At 41.9% G+C, this 25,216-nt stretch overlaps 1 protein-coding gene across 3 annotated transcripts in view; it reads left to right on the top strand.

The window, feature by feature from the left end:
- Positions 1-25,216, top strand: part of dlgap1b (discs, large (Drosophila) homolog-associated protein 1b) — a 106,687-nt gene that overhangs the window by 67,195 nt on the left and 14,276 nt on the right. For all 3 annotated transcript variants that reach the window (XM_042399360.1, XM_042399361.1, XM_042399362.1), the window contains 2 exons: positions 678-855; positions 3,102-3,357. In XM_042399360.1, coding sequence (XP_042255294.1) covers positions 678-855; positions 3,102-3,357 — 434 coding nt within the window. The remainder of the gene's footprint in view (positions 1-677; positions 856-3,101; positions 3,358-25,216) is intronic.

Consider the following 25,216-nt stretch of genomic DNA (forward strand, 5'->3'; position numbering starts at 1 on the left):
TTAGGTTTTATTTCCCCTTATTAATGAATTGTTTAGCTTGCATCCAACTGCTCCGTAACCTACACACACAGACTTTTTCACACGTACACAAACACTCACATGCGCATAGGCGTGAAGCATGCTGAGCGATCAGATTGGAGGCAGTAGAGAACTAATGAGACACCTATTCATCTTCCTTGGAGATGGGATGTGTTGTGCATGTGTGTGTATTTTCGTGTCAATCTGTAGGTCTTCTTTGTGTCTACATTTTGTCTCTTTTTTTATGTGAAAGTCTCTATATTCAGTATACCTCGCAGGCACACATACACTCTTCCTCTTCTGACATATCTGTGTGAGTGCTCTCACTGTTAAGTGTTTTAGAAAGTGCTTACAAGGTGCTTCAAGGACAGACTACCTAAGCTACTCCAAGTGTTTCTCAATAGTTCTGCGCTTGTTGATTAGATAAGGGTGTCTCCTGAAGCAATTGTGGATTGATCCGTATCTTTGGGTTCATACACGCTGCCAAGTACTTTGCAAATACCTTCTCTCGCTCCCTTTTCATTACTTTATCTCTCCTTCTGTTTCCCCTGCCTCTATCTTGCTTTGTTTCTCACCTTATACCAAGTCCTTTTTCTCTGCTTTGACATTTTCGTCTTTTTTGTTCCCCCTCTCTTCTCTCTTTCCTTCTCTTGTGACAGGATTTCCACAGAGCACTCGCCCAAGCTGCAGATCCGGAGTCACAGCTATCTGCGGGCGGTGAGTGAGGTTTCCATCAATAGGAGTCTGGACAGCTTGGACCCGGCAGGGCTGCTGGCCTCGCCTAAATTCCGCTCGCGAAACGAGAGTTACATGAGAGCCATGAGCACCATCAGCCAGGTCAGTGGCACCCAGGGGCCCGTACCTTTCAGCCCCTACATCCCCTGTACCTCCACTGCTAGGTCCAATAAGGTCGTGCAGGAGGGAGGAAATCCCATCCGTAGCCTTCCTGAGGCCTGAATTAACAATCAGGTCACCATCCGGCAAAGTATGAACAGTACGAAAACCCCCAATCTCCCAATTAGTGTATACGTCTGTGTGCTGTTTTCTGGAGCTCCGATGATTACAGGCATATTCAGATTGGCTAATTAAACAGGAGGGTATGCAGAACCCCCCTTATCCCCTCTTTTACCGTAATATGCTCCTTCTTCCTCGGCATATTTTATGAAGCAAAATGACAGGCTAAAAATGCTCTCTTCAATTTGGCATCTGCTATATAAGAGAAGAAAAGCAAGAAATAACACACAGCCATATGAATCTTATGAATAGCTGAAATGGGGATTGGTTCCAAATGATGAATAGCATATGCCTTGATTTGATGGTAATGGAACATATTGAAGAATTGACAAGGAAATGGTAGAAACACTCAACAGGGGAGGTCTGTTGTTGCCACAAAATAAGGTGTTAGTCATTTTGTATTTTGAGCACGACACAGCTTCATACTCTACATTATTTGGAGTGACAGGGAAACTTAGCTTACCTTTTTGCCTGGGGTAAAGGGGATATGAACTCCCCTCCAAAGCCCAGAGGCTACACTTTGCCTCACTGGCTGAATGATGGACCCTTGAGACATCCCTTCAAGTCGTGGCATGGAGTAGGCCCAGAGGAGAATGACACAGTGGACCTGGCATCTACAAAAATGCCACTGAATAAAAAGAGGTGCTGCTAGGCTCTCTATCTTACTCACCCACTATCAAATTTGCGCCGGTTGACACGTGTGTCACGTCGAGGTCCACAAACCTTTCTGACTCCAAGCTTTACAGTATACACTCATGCTTGTCTGACTGTACACTCACTCTCTCTCTCACTCTCTTCACTGACAAATACCCAAACCAACTTTTTTTAGTCCCTGGCCACATCCCATTCCTAATATCCTGCTCCCTGTGCAGTCCACTTGCATAACTTGTTTTCAACTACAACCTTGACAATGACATCAGATTTGTCAAGAATGCTGAACAAGGGCAACTTAAAGGAATGGTATGGAGCTTCGTATTGTCTGCCCTCACACAACCCAGTCTGTGACACGTTCACCAATCTCTTCTCACAAGTCTGTAGCTTAAAGACCCTGGTTTGAAGCCTACTCAGTTACCTAAAACCCAAACTGCACTAGTTGGGGATATAGTTAGATTCCTCTAGTCACCTTTCAACTCTAGTAGTCTTACCATTGACACTTCCTAATCCTCACCTTTGATAACAGCACTTGTAGTATTTCATTATGTTGTATGGCCCTTTGAAGTTTTATCCTACAGTGATTCCTCCCCCTCTGCACTCCTTGGACATTCTTTTATTTTCCATGAATATATATATTTTTTTAAATCCAATATATGGCTTAAAGCTACACAAGGCAGCTTGGAAATTTGAATTTAAATACCAGTGAGAGGTATAACATTTGCATTTATTTATTATTCATTTGGCACACTTTTGTCCAAAGTTAAAAGTTTGATCAATTTCAACTCACATAATAGAAATTATGTGATTTGATGTGTGTAAACTGAAGCTGGTCACTGCAAATGCATTATTTAAAGGGGGAGAACCCCTTTTTTATGCATAAAGGTCTGTTTACTTGTTACCATTCAGTTTAGTTAATATAATGTTTTTATATTAACTTTCTTAGTTTTTGTCAGTAAGAGGCTCCTCTCACTGTTGAGTAAAATAATACTCACCTGATTATTTGTTACTTTCTGTGGGCAGACAAATGTCCACATCAAACAGAATTTATCTTTGGCAAATATGGTGAATCTGCATATCTCAAATTACGAGACTGGAACACTCACTTCCATTGCCGCATCCAATTTGTGATTAGGTGTGTTTGTGTATAAAACTGCTGCCTAGTGAAGATTTAATCAGTGGAATTTCTCTGTAACATTGAATCTTGTGGCACTAAGAGTTGTTTCCCTGGCGTTTGCTTCTGAAATATGCTGTCCATTCTCCCTTGTGTCGCACTATGCTGGTGTGCACCTGTGCATTTTTATTTTTCATTTTTATTTTCCCCTGTGCATGGCTGTGTATGCTCGTTTGCGTGTGTTTTTGTTTGCGTGTTTGTGTGCACATACTCTATGTCTGTATGTGTGTCCCCTCCTTCACAGGTAAGTGAGGTGGAGGTGAACGGGCAGATCGAGGCAGTGTGTGAGTCAGTGTTCAGTGAGATGGAGTCGCAGGCGGTGGATGCCCTGGACCTGCCCATGCCCGGCTGCTTCCGAATGCGGAGCCACAGCTACGTGCGTGCCATAGAGAAAGGCTGCTCGCAGGAGGAGGAGGAGGGAGGCGTCGTGGTGGGCAACAGGAGGACCAACTCACCCCCGCGCACCACCACCACCGTCAGAACCATCCAGAGCAGCACAGGTCGGTGGGAAAACGCAATTAACACACTCATGTGCTCATGGACATGTGAACACACAGTACATAATCCATGGCACATTATAAATTGATGTGTGTGCATAGAAAATATGTATTATAGATGTCTTTTGTGGCTAAGTTATGCAGCATGTGTATAGTGTCAACACAGAAGTAGTACTGCAGTTACTTCAAGCAGAGACTGTTTAAAGATTGGACATTGGATCAAGGGTCATCAAACTAATTCTCTCTTTTAAAGTCTCTTACATTGCAAACCAATCTGAACTGAGTATTTTTCATAAAGGAAAGACTTGCCTTGGTTAGCTGACCGTGGAGTAGTTTCACTTTGCAAACCCAAACCCTCTGCATTATTATCAATCTGACCCAGTTTCCTTCACAGATACAATATGATGAATGCAGAACTGTTTTTCCCACATAAGAGCTTATTTGAGCTGTAAAGCTCAGTGGCTGTTAGGTCTTATTTTAGCCCTCTTGTGTGCCTCATGGTCTGGAGCGCTTGGCTTTCCAGCATTACTGCATGCAGTATTGATGCTGAGTGGTGCTGGCATTCAGCACTGGGTGCTACTGTGTTTCCTACTGCAAATCCAGACGTCATTCCCTTACATTGTGCACGTTGAGTCACCATCGCCTGACGCACACAGGCTTTCTCCTTCATTCTTGTTTAATTATGCCAATTAAAAGACAGCATTTCCTCCAAACCTAGCCGACAAGGTTACAGTCAGCTAATTAAACACATTTACTGCAAATTAGAAGAATGGCTTAACTGGTTCGATCGATTCAAAGGGTTTGCCATCGATTGTGAGCAAACGTTTATTTAATGCTGTTTAAGATTTGCTTCAACTGACTTTCTCCATCATATTTCTTTCTCCAATTAATGGAATTAGTCAAAATATTAAGTTGCAGCCCAGTATTTTCCTCATCACACATCTATTGGCAGTCCAGGGTTACAACACAATTAAAGGTAGTGGAGAATTCAGTTGATTGCTCTATTGTGTGGTGGTAGTTATTGATCTATAAAAAGAGACTGATAAGATACAGAGAGGGACATTCGGAGTTCCTTCCCCTGAGGAAGGAAGAGATAATGAAGACTATCTATCAGGTGGACTGCTGTACAGCCTAAACTCTGGTTTTCTAGCTAGACAGCTGCTCCATGGTGTTACTTCCACTGTTGCTACATATGACACAGGCACTCTTGCTTTTTAATTTCTCCCAACTGTCTCTCACACACCTAGCAGAGACAATTTTCTTTATCTATAATCATTTGCTGATAATATAAACGCAGCACATTTAAACCCATGTCAGGTAGAAAGAGGTGTGTGTGTGCATGTGTGTGGCACACACATCAGCAGCAGTAGTGGTAATTTAATGAACCTCCATTTTTGGCACCTGAGTTTGTCACATGATGAATGGACATTGTGGAAGTACAGCGTTGAGGTTAGGGTTATTAGTATTAGTCTACTGTGTGGTCACTGATGATCCAACATCATGCTGCTGCATCCAATTGAGGGCAATCCTCTGAATGGCTCGCATAGTTCCTCATGATTGGCTGTTGGATTCTCCTGACCCTTGACTTTCATTTGCTGCCGACCTTATTGCATCCTGGAATCAGCTGCAACAGAGGCTGAAAGGAACGAGACAGGGAGAGTGGGAGCGAGTGATATATTATGAGGTATTGTGGAGAGCAGTTCACCGTGGTTGGTAGTGAAGGTAGCGGATTGCTACAGATTACTGTCGTAGTTCTACTACTGCACAATTCATCGCCTCCTTAGATCTTCACCAGTGAGTCGTCAGTCACTGTAATTAATTAGCTACCTCTGCTTTTTCTCCTCCTGGGGGAAGGCTGTGATTGAAGAGGAGAGGAAGGGAGAGAGACTGGAGGGAGAATAAGAAAAGATCTCAGTCTGACTACAATTTTCCTGCCTTATTCTCCACCTTTTTAACACATGGACTAATGCCACATTCATGTCATGTGGGAGTTACAGTAATTAGCAGTTTCTGACTTTTACATACTGTTCACACAGTGTGCAAAATACAGGGCGGGTCTCAGGTGGTCAAAGACCCCTTCAATTAACACCCCTGTAAACCAAGATGAAGCAGATTATTTTCTACTTATATATATATATATCGATTGTACATTTTATTTATATATGAAATATTGAAAGGAGAAGAGCTGCACAGAAAATGTACATCTTGCTTTTGCCACAGCTGGTAGCATGGATATAAAGTGCCACCACCAGACACTTATGCATAATATGAATATAATTTAATTGATAACCTCAGGGTTCTGGTCCTGCTCTGCATATTTTAAAAGCTTCATTTAAAGTCATTACACATAAACCAGTCCATACGCAAAATGAAAGTCCTTATTTATTCAAAGAAAAACAAGAACAGTCCTTAAGATGTCCCTGTCTCACTAAACAGATAAACAAACAAAAAAAAGATAAATAAAAAGAATAAAAAATATATAATAAAAAGACATAACTGTGCTTGAACTACTACTGCACATAATTTAAAGGGGTACTCCAGACAGTGGAGGCCCAGATATCCTTTAAAGATTTGGCTGGCGATTTTCTATACTTTTCTTCTTGTCAACAAATCTCATTTACAGAGCCAAACTAACAATGAATTAATCTACTTACAAGTATTGTGTGTGTAAGCCGGATATATTGTATTCCTCTGTGCCGTATAGCTCCATTGTTGTCCAAAAACTATTAAAAACACGTCAATGAGCCGCACCGTGGCACTGGATGACATACTCCATCGTCAATGAAAACAGTGGTTACTGTAGCTTGTTTAGGAACTGCTCCACTCAGCTGATGTGTTTTTAATAGTATTTGGACAACAACAGAGGTCTACGGCACAGAGGAATACGATATATCAGGCTTTGGATACACACACAATACTTGTGAGTAGGATGAGTGCATTGTTGGTTTGGCTCTGCACATGGGATTTGTAGACAATAAGAAAAATATCGAAATCACCAGACCTATCCTTTAACTGTAGTCCCTAGTATGGGGCAAGCTCCAAAAACATTAGATCCTACATTTCCCACGATGCAATTGAATAACATCTTTAATTAGACCATCCACTGCCTGTTAAATGCCCTCTCTTTCCCCCCATGCCAACAGTTAATAATGCAATCTGTCAAATTTTTTGATGTCTCAAAACTAACTCAAGATAACCCCTGATGACGTCATCAGACATGCAGAGCTGTTTACACAGGCTGAGCAGTAGCCAGTACAGTATGTTTTAACCTCATTTAGTGTTCAAATTACACTTCTTATTAGTAGCCATTAATAGTATCTTGTAATTTGTTATTGGGGTAATAACTTTTGGTACTCTTTTAAGAATTATAGCTAATGTTTGTGTTGTGTTAGTGTTTATTGATGCCAAAGAAAACCATAGTAAGAAAGCTAGAATCTTCATGAATTAGAGAAAAGCAAAAAGACAATATGACTGCTGCCATTTTGAGTTGCCCAATGATGTGAAAACATGCGAGTCCTAAACATAGGAATCTTTTCCATCACTACCTCCCTTCCCACATGGAGCGAGTGCACCATAACATGTATACATAATGGAGATGTGCTGTAACATTATTGGATACAACAGTGTAGGACAAGTGCAGTCTGACAATAGGCATAGAAAAAATGAGCTCTCATGCATTGGCTTGTACAGTATGCATATATAATCTTCTATCATTAGTCGTTTGCTCTCCCATACAAAAACAACTCATAACTGACAGCACAGTAACTTTCTGCCAAGTAAACAGTCGCAGCTTTTGCATTTACTTTTTATTTTTGTTGTTCCACAATGCAGGAGAAGCATGCATGCAGACGCTCACACATACACAAACACACAAACACACATTCATACATTTCACAGGAAATCGGCTGGGAGCCCAAAGTGAGAAGTGAAGACGTTGTTGTGGTGAATATTGCATGATGTTTCTGAAGGATGGTTCAGGCACCAGATCCAGAAAAACAGCCTGCATTTATGGTTTCTGCTCCCACTTGTCCCCTCGGCAAACCGCCAAAATATCACACACACACAGACAGACAGGAGAGACCTATCAGCTTCTGCTTTTACTGCTCTCCAGTTTGCACACTGCGCTGCTCCAGCCCATTATTATTGATGATCTTTTTAATCCTGAGGAAGGAGACTGAAGTAAGGGGCTGTCCTTTGATCTCTACTCTTTGAACGTCAAGTGGCTGTGGCTGCTATTGACTGCTTCTCTGCCCACTCAAACTGGCACACACACACATGCTAACCCGCACATCACTCACACACACAGACACACACATATAACTACGGACAGACATGTTGGCCTAAACATCAGGTCCTTTGGATCGGTTTAACAAAATCTGGAGCAGATCCTCTTTCTAAAGCTTGGGAAAATCCATAGCAATCGGTTAATGTGAGGATTTTACTGCCTCTAAGCCCTGGCTCCTCCACCCAGCGTCGTCTCCAGTTAACATATTCATCACCTCTTCCCTTTGCTTTGTCTTTCCTTTCCTTGGCCTCTTACGCAACTGCTAGATCCCCCCGCCTTTTCACAACAGCTGTTAGATGTGTGGATAAATCAACCTGTTGTTTCACTAAGAGGGAGAATTGACCTTCAATTAGAAAGAGTATACACACAGATCTTAAGTCTGGGAAATGTGCCATCGTTTCTGTTTCTCTTCCTCTCACCCTCAGTTTCGCTGGCTCACTGACTTGCTGTCAATTATCCAACCTCAACCAGCATCTATTTTTCAGAGGTGCTGAGGGATTGGCTGAAAAGAGTTGCTTTCCTCCCCTAGCTCCTTTAATAGGCTACAGGACCATGTTTAATTTAATGGTTGTGAATTTCCTACTGCCCTGAACAGAGGCATTGCGCTCAATAAAGCATCCTTTAAGTAGCTCATTCTGTGGCTCATTTTACTGATGGTCTTGACAAAAACTCTGTGGAATACCACCTCTTCATTTAGTTTTCTGAAGCAGCTCTGGGCACACTTTCCTATCTGCTCTCACTATACTCTCTGGAGTAATTAACAAAACCAAAGGAATGTCAAAATATTGTGTGATAGCATGGATTTACCAGTTAGTTGAAGATGTTTTTGTGGAAATGTAATACAAAAGTGGTGACGTTTACCTTGTGAGGCAGCTGGATTCACAAGATCACGCAAGAATCCATCTTGTCAGGCTTCAAGTTATGCACTTGTGTCTGAACCACCGGTGGTTCAAACCAATCAGCATCCTATCAGGATTCTCACATGATCTCTCAAATCCAGCTGCCTCGCAAGGTAAGACCATGACTGTATTATAAGAGCTGGATAGGGATCCTCCACTCAGCCAATTTTTCCCAGTGATCACTCACAGTATTGCAGCAAAAAATACCCCTGCAAACCTAGCTAGACACTTTTTTGGCATATCTGCCAGCCGAGCAATTCTTATTGGACTGAATGGGTGCCATTTTTCAGTCCGGCATCCAGCTCTTATAATACATCCATGGGTAAAACAGTGCTGTTAGGTTTAACAAAGCTATTGGTCCTGATAGACAGATGGTTCATCCAATCACCTGCCAGGTATTTTTTTAAAAGTGCCTGCCCTTTCCCAAACAGTTTTCAAGGACAACTTCTCAGATGGTTCTGTGTAATAAACCATCTGGCCCATCAGGTTATGGTGAAGTAGCATTGCATAACATACTGTATATGAATACACAATACATTGTTCACAGCACAACCCATTACTCCTCATTTGTTTTGCTTTTTCAGTAACAACCATGTAAAAAAGTGAGGATGTAAAAAATAAAACGGGCTGTCCCTAACTTAGCTGCAAAAATCTTTTAAGAAGAAGAGAAGAAGTAAGTTGTAATATGGTAGTAATACTGGGCCATGACTGGCTTCGAAACTAATTGTGATGTCACAAATCATGCTTGTAGGTACATGTCTTAAACTCTGATTTAAGGTGAGAAAAGAGAAAATTCCTTTGAGTAGATGAATGTAAAAACAGCCTCTTGGTGTCTATTCTGCACATACATCATTCTGCATAGTGAAGCATCCAAGTGAAGTAACAATAAGCAAAACATATTTTTGAGTGTGGGGGGGCTTTAACAGTTGTATTAGCAGTTGTATTATTTAAAAATAGGATATCCAGCAGTTCATAAAGATCACTGCTCAGCAAATAAAACTTGTTAGAGGTGCTGGAGCTAAGCTTTAATGAATAACTATGTTAAAAGCATCCACAATTGTGCAATAGAAAAAGAACAGAAATGTTTCATATTTCCTGATGAATTTCAGCCAGCAACATTTTCCCAATGTGTGTATAGAGTGACTTGAAATAAAATCCTCAATATGCTCCTTTAAATCTGGAACACTAACCGTAGAAAATGTAATTCACTGCAGCATTTGTAGGCTTTTCAGTATTGAGATCACAGGGACTCCTGTGTGTTTCCAGCTCCTCAGTACAGTACAGGATGAAATAAAGCCTGTACAATACTGCCCCCAGGGGCTCAGTGTAACATAGCACTCCACCTCTGCCCTTCCCTCCTACGGCAGTTGTGTGAGTGGGTGGATGAAAACTACCAGACAGCTTGACCCAATTAACAACAATGACTGCCATCACTGGCATTTTTCCATAAGTGCTGTTCTGAGGGAACCTTTGAGAGTAAATATTTCTGGATTTCCCTGTGCTCTAAATATAAGTGGCACAGATGTAAACCACTAAAGTCTGGTCAAATCAAGATCATGCCCAGTGTTCGACCAGATCACCCCTCACACCTTCACCAGCCCACGCAAATGTCTAAGAATGAAGCTCAAATTTGTTTGTCATATGCCAAGTTGACTTATATGTAACAGAAACAAAGAAAAATGCCGCTGTAGGGCCCTGTGTGTGTTGTCTTATGTGTTTTGAGAAGGTCCCCTGTTAAGGTGGATTTGAGAAGAACAACAAGCGAAAGGTCCCTGTGGCAGTATTAGGTTTAACAAAGCTATTGGTCCTGATAACACTGACCTGAGTTGTGTTCCATATCACTGCAGTCGGTTACTGAGGATTTGGCCATCTGCTTGACTGTTGTATTTGTTAACAGAGTGATGGCTTCAAAACAAGGTCAGGACTCAAGGTAAACATACAGTGCCTAGGCCTGTATGAATAAAGTGTAATCAAGGTATCATTGCATTTTGCAGCATAATCTGTCTTGTGATCGGTTCTGCGAGTTCAGTCCTGCAACATAAAATGAAAAGGATAAGATAGAGATCTAAATTGGTGTTATAAAAAGTGTTTTATGCAGTGTGAGTACACGATGACCTCCGCAAGGTGATCTTAACCCCACCAAACCCTACTGTAAAAAGAAAATCAATTATGTTCTTTAATATAAGCATTACAGGCAATACCAAGGGATAACCTGCACTATGTCCTTGCTCTCAGGGTATGAAAATGCTCAGTGAAATATCAACCAAACTTCAGTTTACTTCAACCACAAGGTGGCAGTCATTAGACCGTCTGAGTTCTATATATCTTTAGTTTGGCTGAATATCTTTGCATTTAATTCAGTGAAATTATCACTCCGTTTGTGTTTGATGTACTGAGTATCAAAAAGACAGATTATGTAAGTCTGTCACTGAGTAAATCCTTGAGGTAAATTTCAACTTAAATTTATTTATAGTGTCACATCTCCTAGAAAATGTGTATACAGTTTACACAGCAAACTAAAAACTTTATTGTTTATACATACATAAAGAAAATATGAAATAAAAGTGCTTAAAAATGATTAAAAAATAGATTAATTTGATCAGGGGTGTCTGAAGCCAGAACTATTTAAAATTAGCAGCACCACTGACAATATATCAGACAATAAGCTGAGTTATAAACACCAAAGTCATGTCCTTAGTAACATTCCTGGAAATATGTATGAGTTTACATTGTATAATTACACACATTTACATGTGGAGAATTTAAAGGCTAATTTTGATTGTTTTTAACTAAATAAATTAAAAGACATTCAGTATTCTTCAACATAAACACATACCTGGCAGAACAGAGAGAGCTTCGATTTTAAAATTTAGCCTATAATTTAGACAGATAATAATTACACAAAATATTAAAAATATATACATAAAATGGGAGATTTTGTTGGGGGTTTTGTGTGTGTGTGTAACCCTAACCCTAACCCTGCTAGTCACTTTAGCTTAGCAGTTAGCGATGGTTTCCCAGTCTCTCTCTCTTGCTCTCCTGCTCTCTCTTGTGTGTCTTGTTTAGCTATTCCCCTGGCTTCTTTAGTGATAATTGTACATGTAATATATGTATTTTATTTACTGTGACGGAGGCGAGGCTCAGTGAGTTGGTAGTGTGGCTCTTTACCATGGAAAACCAGTTGTTAGCTACATGTCATAGCTACCTGCCAACATTTTTACTCAAGTTGATGACAACTACAGTCGTTACTGTAAGTGCAACAAAACTGTTGCAAGTAAAAAGCCAATAAGTACTTTATCAAACCACCTGTTCAACCAGCGTAAACATGAGGAAAAGCGGTATTTTCAACTGCTTTGCCCGCAGTGTCCCATCCACCGCTAGCATGTTTTACACAAGTACAGCATGTTGGTTAAGCTAATAACACAAAAGCTTTCTGTATGTAGCCTAAATGCTTATCTGAGTTCACCACATATCTTGAAATTTGGCAAATTCTTTTAAGCTTAGCTGCTGGCTGAGACAAACCAGCCTCTCCTCTTGTTTATTAGTGGCTAACTGAGCAGAGCAGAAGAGTCTATCTGCAGTCTTGCAGACCTACCCAACACACCCACTTTACACCCTAACCATCTCACTGCTGATCCCTAAAGCTGAAATTATAGTCTCCCCATCCACGAGTCCGCGAGGGTCTGCTACGGTCCGCTTGATGTAAATTTCGTCATCAGACGGTGTGCGCATAGGTGCAGACATGCAGACAGCCATGTACCTGCAATTTGTTGTGTCTGCGCAGACCTGTCCACACCAGTCCGCACGGCCACAATGCTGTCTCCCTGTAGACACCGATCTACCGTGCATGTGTGGAATGCGTCCTTGACCCCGGAAAGTAGTATAAACAGAACAACTACCTGTCAGTGGTGTCCGCAGCTGTCCATGTACGCATCCACTCAGGAGTATAAATGAAGCTTCAACCTAGCCAAGCGTGTGTCATGTAGGAAAGTAGATGTGTCAGGTAGAGCACTGCAACAGACCTACTTGGAGAAGAGGGCTTGAGCAAGCAGTGACCAGTGACACACGTTAGGCAGGGTCATTTGCACATGCATCACCTCTGCCTTTGGGTTGGGTTGCCAGGTACCATGACACATATCCCACACAGAAACAGAGAAACACCCATTTGATTTGTACCACTGTGAAATTGGGAGATTAAAGGGGGGGAAATACCAGTCGGGAGCACAGCTGAGAAAGGGTTAAAAATAGGTGTTGGCAGGTAGGTTAGCCAACCCCCAGTAGCTGGTGCAGGTGTCAATCAAAACGTGATCTGCCACGCCTACACAGAGAAATGGTCTGGAACAGCGAAATGAGCTGCTTTTTGAACTAGGTTTTCTACTAGTTATGAACGTTTATTTTCCCTCAGATTTTTATGGATGCTTAATGAGACATTCAACTTTGATATCATATATGCATTTTCACTATTTCAAGGCAATTTTCCAGAGGCTTTAAGTCTGAGTAGGAAAGTTACCGGGACATTTCAGCAGAGTTTTCTAGATGACTGTGAACGGGACTGTCCCACCCAGAGTGCAGAAAGTGTGTGTGGGTTTGTGTTTGTGTGTGTGTGTGTGTGTGAGGGTGGTGGGGGGCGGGTGGTGCGATCAAGGCGCGTCCACATCCTGACATAAGATCCAATATCGTCAGACTGAAAGAGGAAAAGAGGGAGAGAGGACTCCTGCTGTCATCTCATATCGGCTCAGTCAGTGTTGTGGACTCGCAGCTTTCATGGCGTTGCTTGAGTGTTTCTACAGCGCGCTGCTCGGCATGTGTGACTTCTGGATTCGCCTCTGTGAGTAAAAAAAAAAGCCGCTGTTGTGTTCCTCTGTTGTGTGAAGAGTGAGGCATGATGACCGATGGTAGCGAGCTGCATCAAGCGAGACGGAGCAGGAAGTCGGCTGGTTGTAGCCTTCAAAGTAAAAGTCACATTTGTCGGTGACGGGTGCAACAAGTAAAAAGCTGCCAAAATAAAATTGCATAAGACACAATGCAGAGCAAATTATAATCGTTACACCTTTTATTAACTTCGGATAAGAATATCTAAAAGCTCACAATACCGCCTACAATGGAAATTAGGTACCCGCGCGTCACTGACCTTTACTTTGAAAATACCAATCGGAAGTTGTGTTTTTATTTTAATTAGCTTGACGCTAAAATTATCAGCGCCCATCCCTGTGTTTCTGCTTATTCATGCCTCAAGTGAAAATGGACGATACCGCTTAAGTTCATAATATTAAATGAGACCGTAAAAAAATTAATAACTCAAATGAAAGTAAATGAAATATGCTATAATCAATGGATGACACATAGAATAGGCTACATATATTGATTGTGATACATAGTACCAGTCAACAGTTTGGACACACCTTCCCATTCACTTGAATGAGAAAGTCTGTCCAAACATTTGACTGGCATTTTGTCTGAACTGATAATAAACTGCTTTCAACGGTAAATAGCAAATGGGCTGCATTTATATAGCGCCTTTCTGGTCTTCCGACCACTCAAAGTAATACTTATCAGAATTAAAAACTTGATTAAAAAACATTAGATGAAGTTACTAAAATTGAAATACAACAGAATTTTTCAGTACTTTTCCCTCTATAGAGTCATACAAGGCCTCTCGCTGACCCTCAACACTTCTATCAAATAAAGTTTTTGTCATCTCTCAGCCCCTCTGCGACTTGTTTTCCCTCCAAACTGGACACCATGTGGGAATACTGGGATTAACTTACATGCTCTTTGCTTTCGCCCTCCACTCATGGTAGCCGGGAAATGTTGAACACCTTCCAGCTCTCGGGCTATTTTGGTGTCATATCTCTGATGGGAGGGGCGACAGGTGTGGCCTGCATCACACAGCACAGCGCCTGGCACAGCATCACAACATAGCCTCTGCAGGATCCGGTTATTTAGGTCAGACTCAGGGCCTCTCTGGAATTGGAGTTCACAGGGGTTCATCTTAGACTTCTGTGCTCGTTAAAGTGAGCAACCAGAGGGCAGGGGAGCAAGATGCTGAGCCCCCCCCCCCCCCCCCCCCTAGGCCTTATGGGAAAAGGGCTCACTGCCACTTACCAGTTCGAGGCCTGCTAGGGTAGATGGAGGGCCTCTAACGTCCTACTGTGTGACAGACGAGCAGTCTGTGGCCCCGCGTCCCTAACCGACCATCTGTGTGTGAGTGAGTCATGCACACACTTCAGCTCATGCTCGCCACTGATGCCAGCTATGCTGCCAGCCTGCTCACCTACCAGCTTTCCTCTTTCTATTTTCAGACGAGCCCTGACAGCCTCCTGAGCTCAACATGCCACAGACACGCGCACATGCAGTACACACACACATCTCTGGTGATGCAACTAGACTATAGTCATGCGAGACTATATGAGTATCATGTATGGTAAATTACGGAAGTCACCTAGAATATGAGCCGGGGAGGGCTCAGCTGTTGACACTTACATCCAGGAAAGCGCTTATAGTCACAGTGACACTTAATTATCAAATCATAAGTGAAAACATTGCAAGTTTAAGGGTGAGTTAGTAGAAAATAATATATTTTAACTAATATTTAGCGTAATATTTGAATTGTTTTGCCAGTAAAATTGTTAACACTCTGTTCACAATAAATTTCTTTTCTTTATTGTTTTTATAATTCATGTTTTTGTTTCTTAGTTCATTATTTCTGTGCGCTTATATTGTATTTTCCAGTTGAATACCATTACTTCCTTTGCTCTTCCTACTTTACCCTGAGGGCTCCTTAGTTTCCCTCAGTTTCATTCACAAATTGTTCCAATCCATCAGTAGTGGCTCAAAATTCTTGAGATGTTTTCTCAGAAGCATACAGTAGTTACACAAGCATATTTTTGAAGTGCCTGCTGTTTAAATGTGTAGGCATTTAAATTGATAGTGCAGTAAAAAAAAGTTTAAAGAATGATTATTCTCAGGAGGCATGGTCAATTTAAAGAGCAGAATCCTTGCTCAGCACAAACAGGAACAAGCTTAGTAAAGTTTTACCATCTGGCTCAACATTCTTACCTGCATCTGTAGTTAATGGTTGAGAAATTGCCCAAAATCCCCAGATATATTTGTGGTTTAACTCTGGACAGACAACTGATGCGAGTTTGAAGATATAGATCCATATTTTGAGAAGTACGCTTGTACTTTTTTTTTCTTTTTTCTTTTTTTTTTTTTTGCACAGTTAGATGAGAAGATTGATACCAGTCTCAGGTCTACAGCTTGTCAGGGGGTTATGTGTGGGACTATTTCTTGGCCAGGCTTACTGTGGTATACTTCAATATAAACATTTAACATTTGACTTAATGTTTGCCTGAGTACAGACTGCATTAAAACTACTTATTGCTATTATTTTGTCCCATCAGAGTGTACAGGGCCAACTATTGTGTCACATTTGTAACGGTTATAGAGAGCTGTTTTCTGAGGCAGACAGAGAAACAAAACAGCTTCCTGACTAAAACGTGTTAATCAAGTTATGTTGCAAGTGCTCTGGTGTGTACTCGGTTGAATGCATGTTCTTATGCAGTAGGCGATAAGGTATGTTTGGGAAGGCTTAGATGGATGTTTTAAGTAAATGTGATAATGTTGTAGATTATTTATAAGTTTATGTGTATGTGGTTTGGTGCATTGGATAGCACATTGTAACATATATCCAGTTGCCCCAGGTTTGTTGTACCTCTGTGTGACTAACAGAGCCAGTCATCTCTCTCAGTTCAGTGACTTTATTGGAGTCAGTATTACCAAGACACATTCCCAAGTGTCTCTCCCCCTCCCTCTCTCTCAATCATATACTGTCAATGATCTAGTTGTGTTTTCTAAGCAACACTCACTTCTACCAGTTGCTAAGACTTCAGCTGCCCCCCCTTCTACTTTTCATGCTGTCTTTTAAAAAGCAACTATCATGTTAAAGCTCAGCGGATGAAACACTTGCCAAGGAAAGGAAGGACACCAGTGAGGGTATGAGGAGTCCACATATAACTTTGGATAGAGATATGATGACGGGCAACTTATAAACACCACAGTCAGATAAACAAAAACAAAACAACATAAGAAAGATGAGGGTCTGGGGTGAAATAGCAACAATGGGTCTCATGCAAGAACCGCTCGTAAGAATAGATTCATTCTTAAGATGCATGTATGAGTGATTTGAGAACATTTGTGGCGTTCATCAATTTTCTCTTTAGAAAGACGCTTTTTAGCATTTAATTTCATGTCAAAGCATTTCCTCTTTATTTCTGTCACAGTACAGCGCCGCACTGATGACATGTCGTTAGCAACTGGATTCATATTGTCTAATTGTTTCTGACACCCCTAAATTTGTTATGTTTTTGTCTACTGGTTTCTGAAAGCAGGACTTGACGCTGCACAGTGTTTTTACTCTTTTATGTGAATGAAACTTTCCCACAAATGTAGCAAAACATGGAGCCTTATATGGCAATTTTAGGGGCATTGATTATGCTAATGATCGCAAGCTCACAAACGGGCATCTACTTATGAACAGGTGACGTTCATCAGGCTGAAATGAATGATTTACGACAAGCTCAGGCAATTAAGAGAGTTTGTTGAATCCAACTTGGAACACGCTTGCTTGTAGTAGCAAACCTCACGGAGAAAAGTAAGAGAGTTTTAGTCAAAAAATACGGAAACATTCTTGCATTTTCTTGCAGTACTTGGCTGAAAATTAACTAAAGTTGACTATAAGTAAAAATCTGCTTATTGAAAATGTTCACCAGCCCTCTTCCCCTCACATTTCTTTCAGTTAGTGTAGTTTTAGTTCCACAGTCCCAACAGACCAAGATATCTTTGGATCTGATGACATTCACTGAATGTAATGTAATGTCTCACTGACTCACTAACTCCTTCCCTTTCACTTTCCCTCTTTCATCAGCTCCCTAATTCTTCCCTGCTGTTAATTCCAGATTTGTAGTAATCCACCTAAAAAAAAAAAAAGCAGAAAAGACAGAAGAACAAAGATAGAGGTCAGGTGAAAATATGGTTGTTAATTAAAGCTGTTAAGTGCAAATCCATGAAGAGCTGTACTTACTAAACCACTTTATTGTTTCCTTTCTTCTGAAAGCTTTTTTAACTTCTGGAACCTCAATGAAGCAGTGTGTCTTGAATTTAAAAAAAATCTTACTTGGAAAAAAAAAATGTAATTCATCTAATGTAGTAACTTAATCGTGATTTAATATAAGTAAATGTAACAGCTGTGAGTAGGCATCAGCAAAACAAAATGACGAGATCACTTGCTTTTTACCTTAAATAGCCTGACCAGTTAAATTTAGGTATGACCCCAAAAATGATGTCACTTGTCACATGTAATTTAGAGAGAAAAAAAGTTACAGATTAAATTTAGAAATTTAAATTAAAGAATATTCTCAGCATGTGTCACATGATTACACCTGCCTTTAACATGAGAAGTGATATACCTTTGTTTTCATACTATATACGATACCATGAAAAGTTAATTTGAGGAGAAAAATTGCCCTTTTCTCTGAAATACTTGTATTATAATAAATGATTGTTTTCAATTTTTCGATTCTAGCTTGTCACCACTAGAGGGAGTCGCAGCCCTTCTTTTGCAATAAATCAAGGCTACCCTCTGATGTTTCACCATAGCACTAGGTCTCCGTATATGGGGCAACTCACAAGTTTTATCTTGTAGGAGCTGTCAAACATTATTCTAGGCACATTTTGTGTCTTATCAACAATTCCAGTGTGTCTGCGTGTGTGTGGAAAGACTGAGATAGAGGAAAGGAGAGAGGAAATGAGTGATCAGCGTGTGAGATACCCTTGAGTCATGACTGACATTCATGCTTTGCTTGATGTATATGTGCCTGAGAGACATAGAGATCAAACAATGTTCACTGAGGATGTTGCGCAGGAATGCAGCTTTGAGATCCATCAATCCCTCTTGCCATGTCTGTTCCTCAGTCACACATACACACAAACACATGCACACACTCACGTAGTGTTCTCTATTTCCTGCTCTGGCGTTAATTACAGGGACAGATAAAGCCCTGCCTTAGCAACGTATGCCTCTGCATGTGAAATACACCTGTGTGTCAGTGGATCAAAGCTGCCATCCTCTAAGGTGGAATTATTATTCAAAGAGGGGATGTAAATTAAACAGTACTCTGGTGTCATCTGTTTCTCTGTTTCTCTCCCTTGCTCTCTTTCACACAAACACACACACACACACACCTGCATAATGCTGTCATTCCACATGCTTTGATGGTGCAAGTAGGTGTGTTTGACAGGAAACAAGGGCTGGGTCGAGGCATGTGGTGAAACACTAGAACACGCACCACATACATATTGAATAAAAAAGGAAAAAGACACCGTTCACAGTTGTTGTTGGCAGCCGTACCTCCATCGAGCTTTCGAGCATGTGGGTGTGTGCACGCGCACATGTGACTGTAAATGCACACGGTGTCAAAATGTCTGTGTGTGGCTTCTCCGTTTGCAGCTGCGGGATCAAGCCAAAACTGGGAGCTCGATGTGGGTAAACTGTGATTTGGCTATCTCTCTTCCTGGGGGAGATAAATCCTAGCCATGCTGGTGTGTCAGCCACTCAGTAATTACTTCATCCTGTCACGACTGTCTGAGAATGCAAGCCAGTGGGAACTTGCACTGTCGCTCTTTCATTGACACAAGGGAAAAACAGCCAGAATCTCCTTTATACGGCTCAGTGAGAGCTTAAGGAGCATTAGTCATCAGATGAAAAGATCCGGTGGAATTGAATTTAGCTCAAAAGTTTTACATCTGTGAATTTACTACCTGTTATACCGGCTAGTAAACTTGTCATTGATGTGTTTAACCTTCTGTCTTCCTGTTGGTTTTAATAATCTCATTCCAGTCCGTCTGATGTCAACTAAGTCTTAAGTGAATCATGTTTTTGTGATCCAGATGTAAGCAACCCCAGGAACCCTTGACTTGCAATATCAAATCTTTCACTAGATGTCATCATAGCCTCAGCTGCTTTGAAGCATGTCCCTGGTCTAATCTGTGTAATCTGGTCCAACCTGTGAGTGTTGAATATGGCACAAATAATGCGTTACATGACGCTCTTATGCAATGTGATCGGAAGTAACCTGTGCGGATGATTTGCACCTGTAGGCACTTGCTGAATATTTTTGCAGAATTGCTATATCCTAGTATCAATCATATGTAATTGTTGTATATTTCCATTACCTGAATAGACAGTGATTTTTCTGCCTGCACATGCTTTAAAGAGGAATAAAAGTCAATAGAATAAATCTGCAGGACTTAAAGCTTTGGTTAGTGGTTGCTAGGTGTTTATATTTACTTACGACTTAATTGGTCCCAGCTTGTTATGGCCTGGAATGCTTTGATTATAGCCATTTAGGGAGGAAGAGTGGCGTTTGGATATCTTTTGACACAGGAAGCGCAAGCAACAGAATGTCATTCATTGATCTCCTCCTGCTCCTGGTTTGAGAAAAAAAAAAAGAGGGGAAAAAAGGGGAAAAATGAGGGGACGCAGGGAGGAGCTGACAGGGCTACGGCGAACACAAAGAATGGCTGCGGCAGTGCACCCCTGCTGTCCCCACTCTGCGGAAAGAACACACACACCAGTTTCCTGCTAAAAAAAAAATGAAGGAATCAGTTTATTTTGAGGATTACTTTCCCAAATGTCAAGATATAAACAATCAGGTGGACAGGGCCAGCTCTGTCAGGTAGGGGCTCTCCCAGTTCTCCCCCTTTTTTGTTTTTTTTTTTTTTTTGCTCTTCCTGTCTGTGTTTTGGCATCAGAAAGAGCAAAGGAAAAGCAAAGCCCCGAAAGGATTTCCTCAGTGTTGACTGTGGATGATCCTCATGGCTCCTGCATGCTAAAGCTGGGCAGGGCAGGGCCCGCAAACTCAAAGCCCTGGGGGAATGAAAAACATTAGAGGGGTTAGGATATAGTCTTAAATCTCCTCCGAGGGGTTTGTTTTTGAAAAAGATATGTTAAGATGAACATGCTTCTTGCTCTATTTTCTTGACGGAGTATTGAATGTTTTTAGACTTGACTTGACAGCTAAATTGTGCGGTCGAGAGTTCATCTTGCTTTCACTGTTCTGGAGGGGAGGAAGTACGTTGGAGTAACTCTTGCCGGAGCTGAGGAATGGTGCATGGCTGTAAGTGGGTGGTTTGGGCTGTGCAGTGTGGGAGGCCAGGCCCCAGTGCAAATTAAAGACTTCTCTGTGAAAGTCCCAGACTCAGCTACAGTAATATATGTGTGTGTGTGTGTGTCTAAGTGAGTGAGCCTGTGTGCAAGCGTCCGGCGGGGAAGAGACCCAGCCCTCCCTCTTTTTTTTTTTTTTTCTTTTTTTTTTTTTTTTTTAAACCAGTCATTAAAAATAAGCCACAACTCACCCCCGGTACACACTGAGAGACAGCGAGAGGGAGAGAAAGAATGCATCTCCTCTTTCTCCTCCCTTTCTTTGAGCTTTGCTGCTTCACTAACCAAGTAAAACAGGGAGGAAAAGGGGAGGAGGGGGAGGCTGTGTTCAAGGGGACTGATTCCACTCAGAGGTTTTTAAGACGCACACTCAGACCCCCCTCCCCCGTGTAAAGAGTAGCAGGAGTTTTTTTTTTTTTTTCTGTCCAGGAGGGGAGAGAGAGAGAAAGAGATGAATGGGGAAAGGAATGCAGGAGACAAACGAGTGCTCTCGGCAGGAGAGTGGGAATGTTGGAGAGACCATTGTTCCTCCCCCACAAGATTCTGCGGGGAATGGATGTAAACACACAGGAAGAGAGGGAAGAGGGGTGTGAAAAATCACACCTGAGAGACACATACAGCTCTGTAGCATCTACTCTGATGTTCATATTAACCCTCATACACGCTGTCTGCATTGCACGCTACTACAGATGCACGTACATACAGCCCAGTGCCTATAGCTACCGTCTCATCTTTCGCTCCACCCCTTCAACAGGATGTATAGGGTCAGAGGGTCAGGACTGGAAACCACAAAAGACAGTGTGCGTCAGTGTAGCCTGGTTCTTGTTCCAAATCCCCCCTTAGCCCCTCGTGTACCTCCTACCTTTCTGTCTCCCCCTCTTTCTTCTCTCATTTTCCTCTTTCTCTCTCTCTCAACTTTCCATCTCCCTTTCTCCGTCCTCCCCCGCCTGCCCCGTTCGCCTCTCCTATAGGAGACACAGAGGGCCTGACGTTTGGTTTTGGGCCCAGATGGCTTTAGCATGCCTCTGGCAGTGGATTAAGCCGCCAGTGTCTCCTTTCCCCTCCATGTGCAAGTGGTCAGGACAAAGAACGTCAAACAGGGGAAAGGGGGAAGGAATGCGAGGAAAAAAAAACCCCAGGACTGTGAAACAACACACGATGCTGATGTTTCACGGCATTCCTGAAAGAGTAAACGCTTGTAAAAAAAAAAAAAAAAAAAAAACTGCCAGCCAGTGTTCCTGTTACTTTTCATGCCCAGTCGTTTTATGAATTAAGTTATGACTTTTTGCCTTTCGGAGTTAATCACCAGAGTGCTTGCAGCATGCAAACTGAGCCTTTTTTTTTCTAAGGAGAAAGAAGAAGTGAACTTTTGACCACATTCTGCTGCATTTATATGTAAATAGCAGCTGCAGCAAGCAGTGATCCCTCATGTAATGACATGACATCGGCATTGTGTTTCAGCCCTCTCAGTTAGGCTGATTCTTGTGTGTGTGTGTGTGTGTGTCTGTGTGTGTGTGTGTGTGTCTGTGTGTCAGTCTTTTGTCTTTTGTCTGTCTGACTGTGTGTTTGCTATTTTGTCCTAGCACCCATTACTCCCCAGACTTGTGGTCATGTTTTCCTGTACTCGGCTATAACTCCAGAGACTTTTAGTTCTTGTGGACAGTCTGTCATGTTTTATCAGGGAGCTTGGAGACAGTGTGGTGGCAACATTGCTGTGTTGTTGTGGGTATTTTTAGTTTAGCAGACACTGGCCTAAGTGGCCTGTATTATCCACTTAGCAATACTAAATGCCACCATCAAGACTCTGTCCACTCTTCCTCTTTCACTCTGTGTTTACCATTGTGCACTTGATTTTAACAAGTTACATATTTTTAGATCTACGTGTGCCTGGTCACTGCTCAGTCACAAATCCAGTTCTATTTAATGACTAACTGATTTCCTTCAGCTACCTGATTCTGCTAGGACTTGTTACAGCTGCCATGCTGTCATTTCCAGCACATGCGATGTGTCACTCCATACAGTGAGCCAGTCTACTCTTAAAGTTTCAGTCAGTCTGTGAGCAATGCTGTGGGAAATGAGTGCAGTGAAAGCATGCGTGAGATGTGTGGGCGTGTTAGCTTTAGCGTTAGAGCTAATGCTCAGGTTTATGCCCCACAAAGCAGCTGGAATGTACAGGAACTGAAGGAAATGGCACGGCAAACTTATCCTCTGCCCTATCCCCCCTTCCTCTCCTCCTTTTTCTCACTTCTATTATTCTTTCTTTATCTCTCCTCCACTCTTCTCCTTCTTTCCCTTATGGTGAGTGACTATGCTCTCTTTCAATCCCCTGCAGGCAGGTCTTTTGGGCAGAAACAAAAGACTGATGTGTCTCTTCATGTGGTTGTGGACTAGTCAGGGTAAAGCCCTTGCCAAGGAGCTATGGAGAACAATAGAAATTGCCTGGAGCCGTCACAGGGCAGGTCTAATGAGAAAACCCCCTTCATGTAAGAAAAACCTCCATGAGATTAGCCCACACGGTTCAGTACTGTACAGGGTGGAACTTTTAGAATTACATATTTATACCAAAGCCTGTATGATTATACCTGACAACCTGGCAACAAATGTCATCTAACTGGTATTTACAGTGTTGATGTTAACAGTTACACAGTTGTTAGAGTAAATGTTAGTTATTTGAGGATTTTAGCTAGATATAAAACAATCAGCTGCATATTTCAGGAGTGATGTTACTTTTTTTCCTTACAGGTTTATTTCTAAAATATTGTTTCAACTGATAAGTACACTAAGCATGGCTCTTCAAAATGTAAACAAATTATATGGCTTAATTAAAGGTAAATGATGACACTGGATAGAACTTGACGTGATAATGTTTTAAATGTGTAGTGTTTCTACACAAAACTTGTGATTTTTTAGTTTTCTGCCCCATTGGTTTTTAAACTCTCAGCATGTCTCTCCCTGCCTGTCACTGATTGACAGGGCGAAGAGAGCGTCAGGCTATAAAAAAGGAATGCAGGTAACTAGGCTCTCTATTTGAACTTGGAACAACAGGAAAGTGGGTTAAGTGAAGTGAATCTATTGCCTAACAGGGAGCAGCTGCCTGCCAGATTTAGCAGTGGCTGGCAGTTGTAAACACACTCTTATCTAGTGTTTCAGGAGACATAAGCCTGCAAGAGCAGTTACCCGCTGTTGACACGGGTTTCTGTCAAAAGGGGGCTCACTGAGCACACTGCTTTGGTGATAGCACTGTTGGTCTGAGCACACCAGAGGCACATCTAACAAATGTTTTGTGCTGATATGCGTGCTTAGGTTTAAATCAAGAAAAAAGAACGATTGATTTACAGTAGATTAAAGCAGTTAGAGCAGGATGTTTACAACACTGGTACCATTTGCACTGAAAATTCCCTGACCGACAAGCACTCACACATGCTAAATATACTCCTCTAAAAGCCACTCGCAGACTGCCACCTTCCCCTCATACATACACAGTGAACTATTGTGTCTGAGAGAGTTCAGGCATCTGGAGAGCAGAAACCCTCTCTGGTGACCTCTGACCTCTTGTGGCTGAGAGACTGACATGAGGGCCTCTGGGAGACTTTCGGGTGACTCAGAGGACTGTCAGAGGCCTTTTAAAGGACTATTGTATGTGTTTTGTGCAGAGTTTGTTGTGTCTCTACAGTGGTTGCTGATTAGCTGTGATAAGTGATGAGTAGCAAACCTGTCACCTTAGGTTATTTAAGCATATTAAAACATTTGAAACTCAAGCTTTTTGGAATTCTTTTGCTTACAGTAACTTTTAGTAGCTTATTGGTGGCCATGTTGAGTCATTTAAGTTGTGTCTTGTATTGATGCATTGTTGTTCACAACAGCGGTGTAATGTCACACGGTGTGAACCGTTTAGGTTATTGTCATCTCATGACAGTGTCCCAAAAACCAGGTGACAAGCCTTGTTGACAGGGATCCAAGACAAACTGGTTGGTAGAGTTCAGCATTCACCTGCACAAAGCCAATGCTTCAGGGCTAGACACATTATTAAATAACCATTTGCAACACAGTGGCATGTGATTGCTCTCTCTATTTTCATATCCTGGTGCTTATTTGAGTTTTAAGTTACGTTAGCTGTGATCCATTATTCCTGCTGTGTTTGCTTGTTGGCTGGTGTTTTAGGTGAGTATCACTGCAGCTGCAGTGTACCCTGTCAAGGTAAACAAATGGCCAACAGAAGCTCCCCTCTGCTTGCTGCTGGTAAAACGCCAAGCCTCCCGGCAAACTTCATGTTGCTATGTGTCGCCATGGTGACGCTATCACAAAGGACTCCAGCTGGTTCTCTATGCGTGTGTGTGTGACAGAGAGAGAGAGAGAGAGAGAAAGACGGACAAATGGACAGGGAGCGAGCAGACGGAGCTAGGCAGTAACTCTGATTTACCCTCATCCCTCCTCCTCCCTCAGTCTTGTTCAGTTCTT

This window comes from Thunnus maccoyii, chromosome 21 (assembly GCF_910596095.1).
Source record: "Thunnus maccoyii chromosome 21, fThuMac1.1, whole genome shotgun sequence".
Classification (NCBI taxonomy): domain Eukaryota; kingdom Metazoa; phylum Chordata; class Actinopteri; order Scombriformes; family Scombridae; genus Thunnus; species Thunnus maccoyii.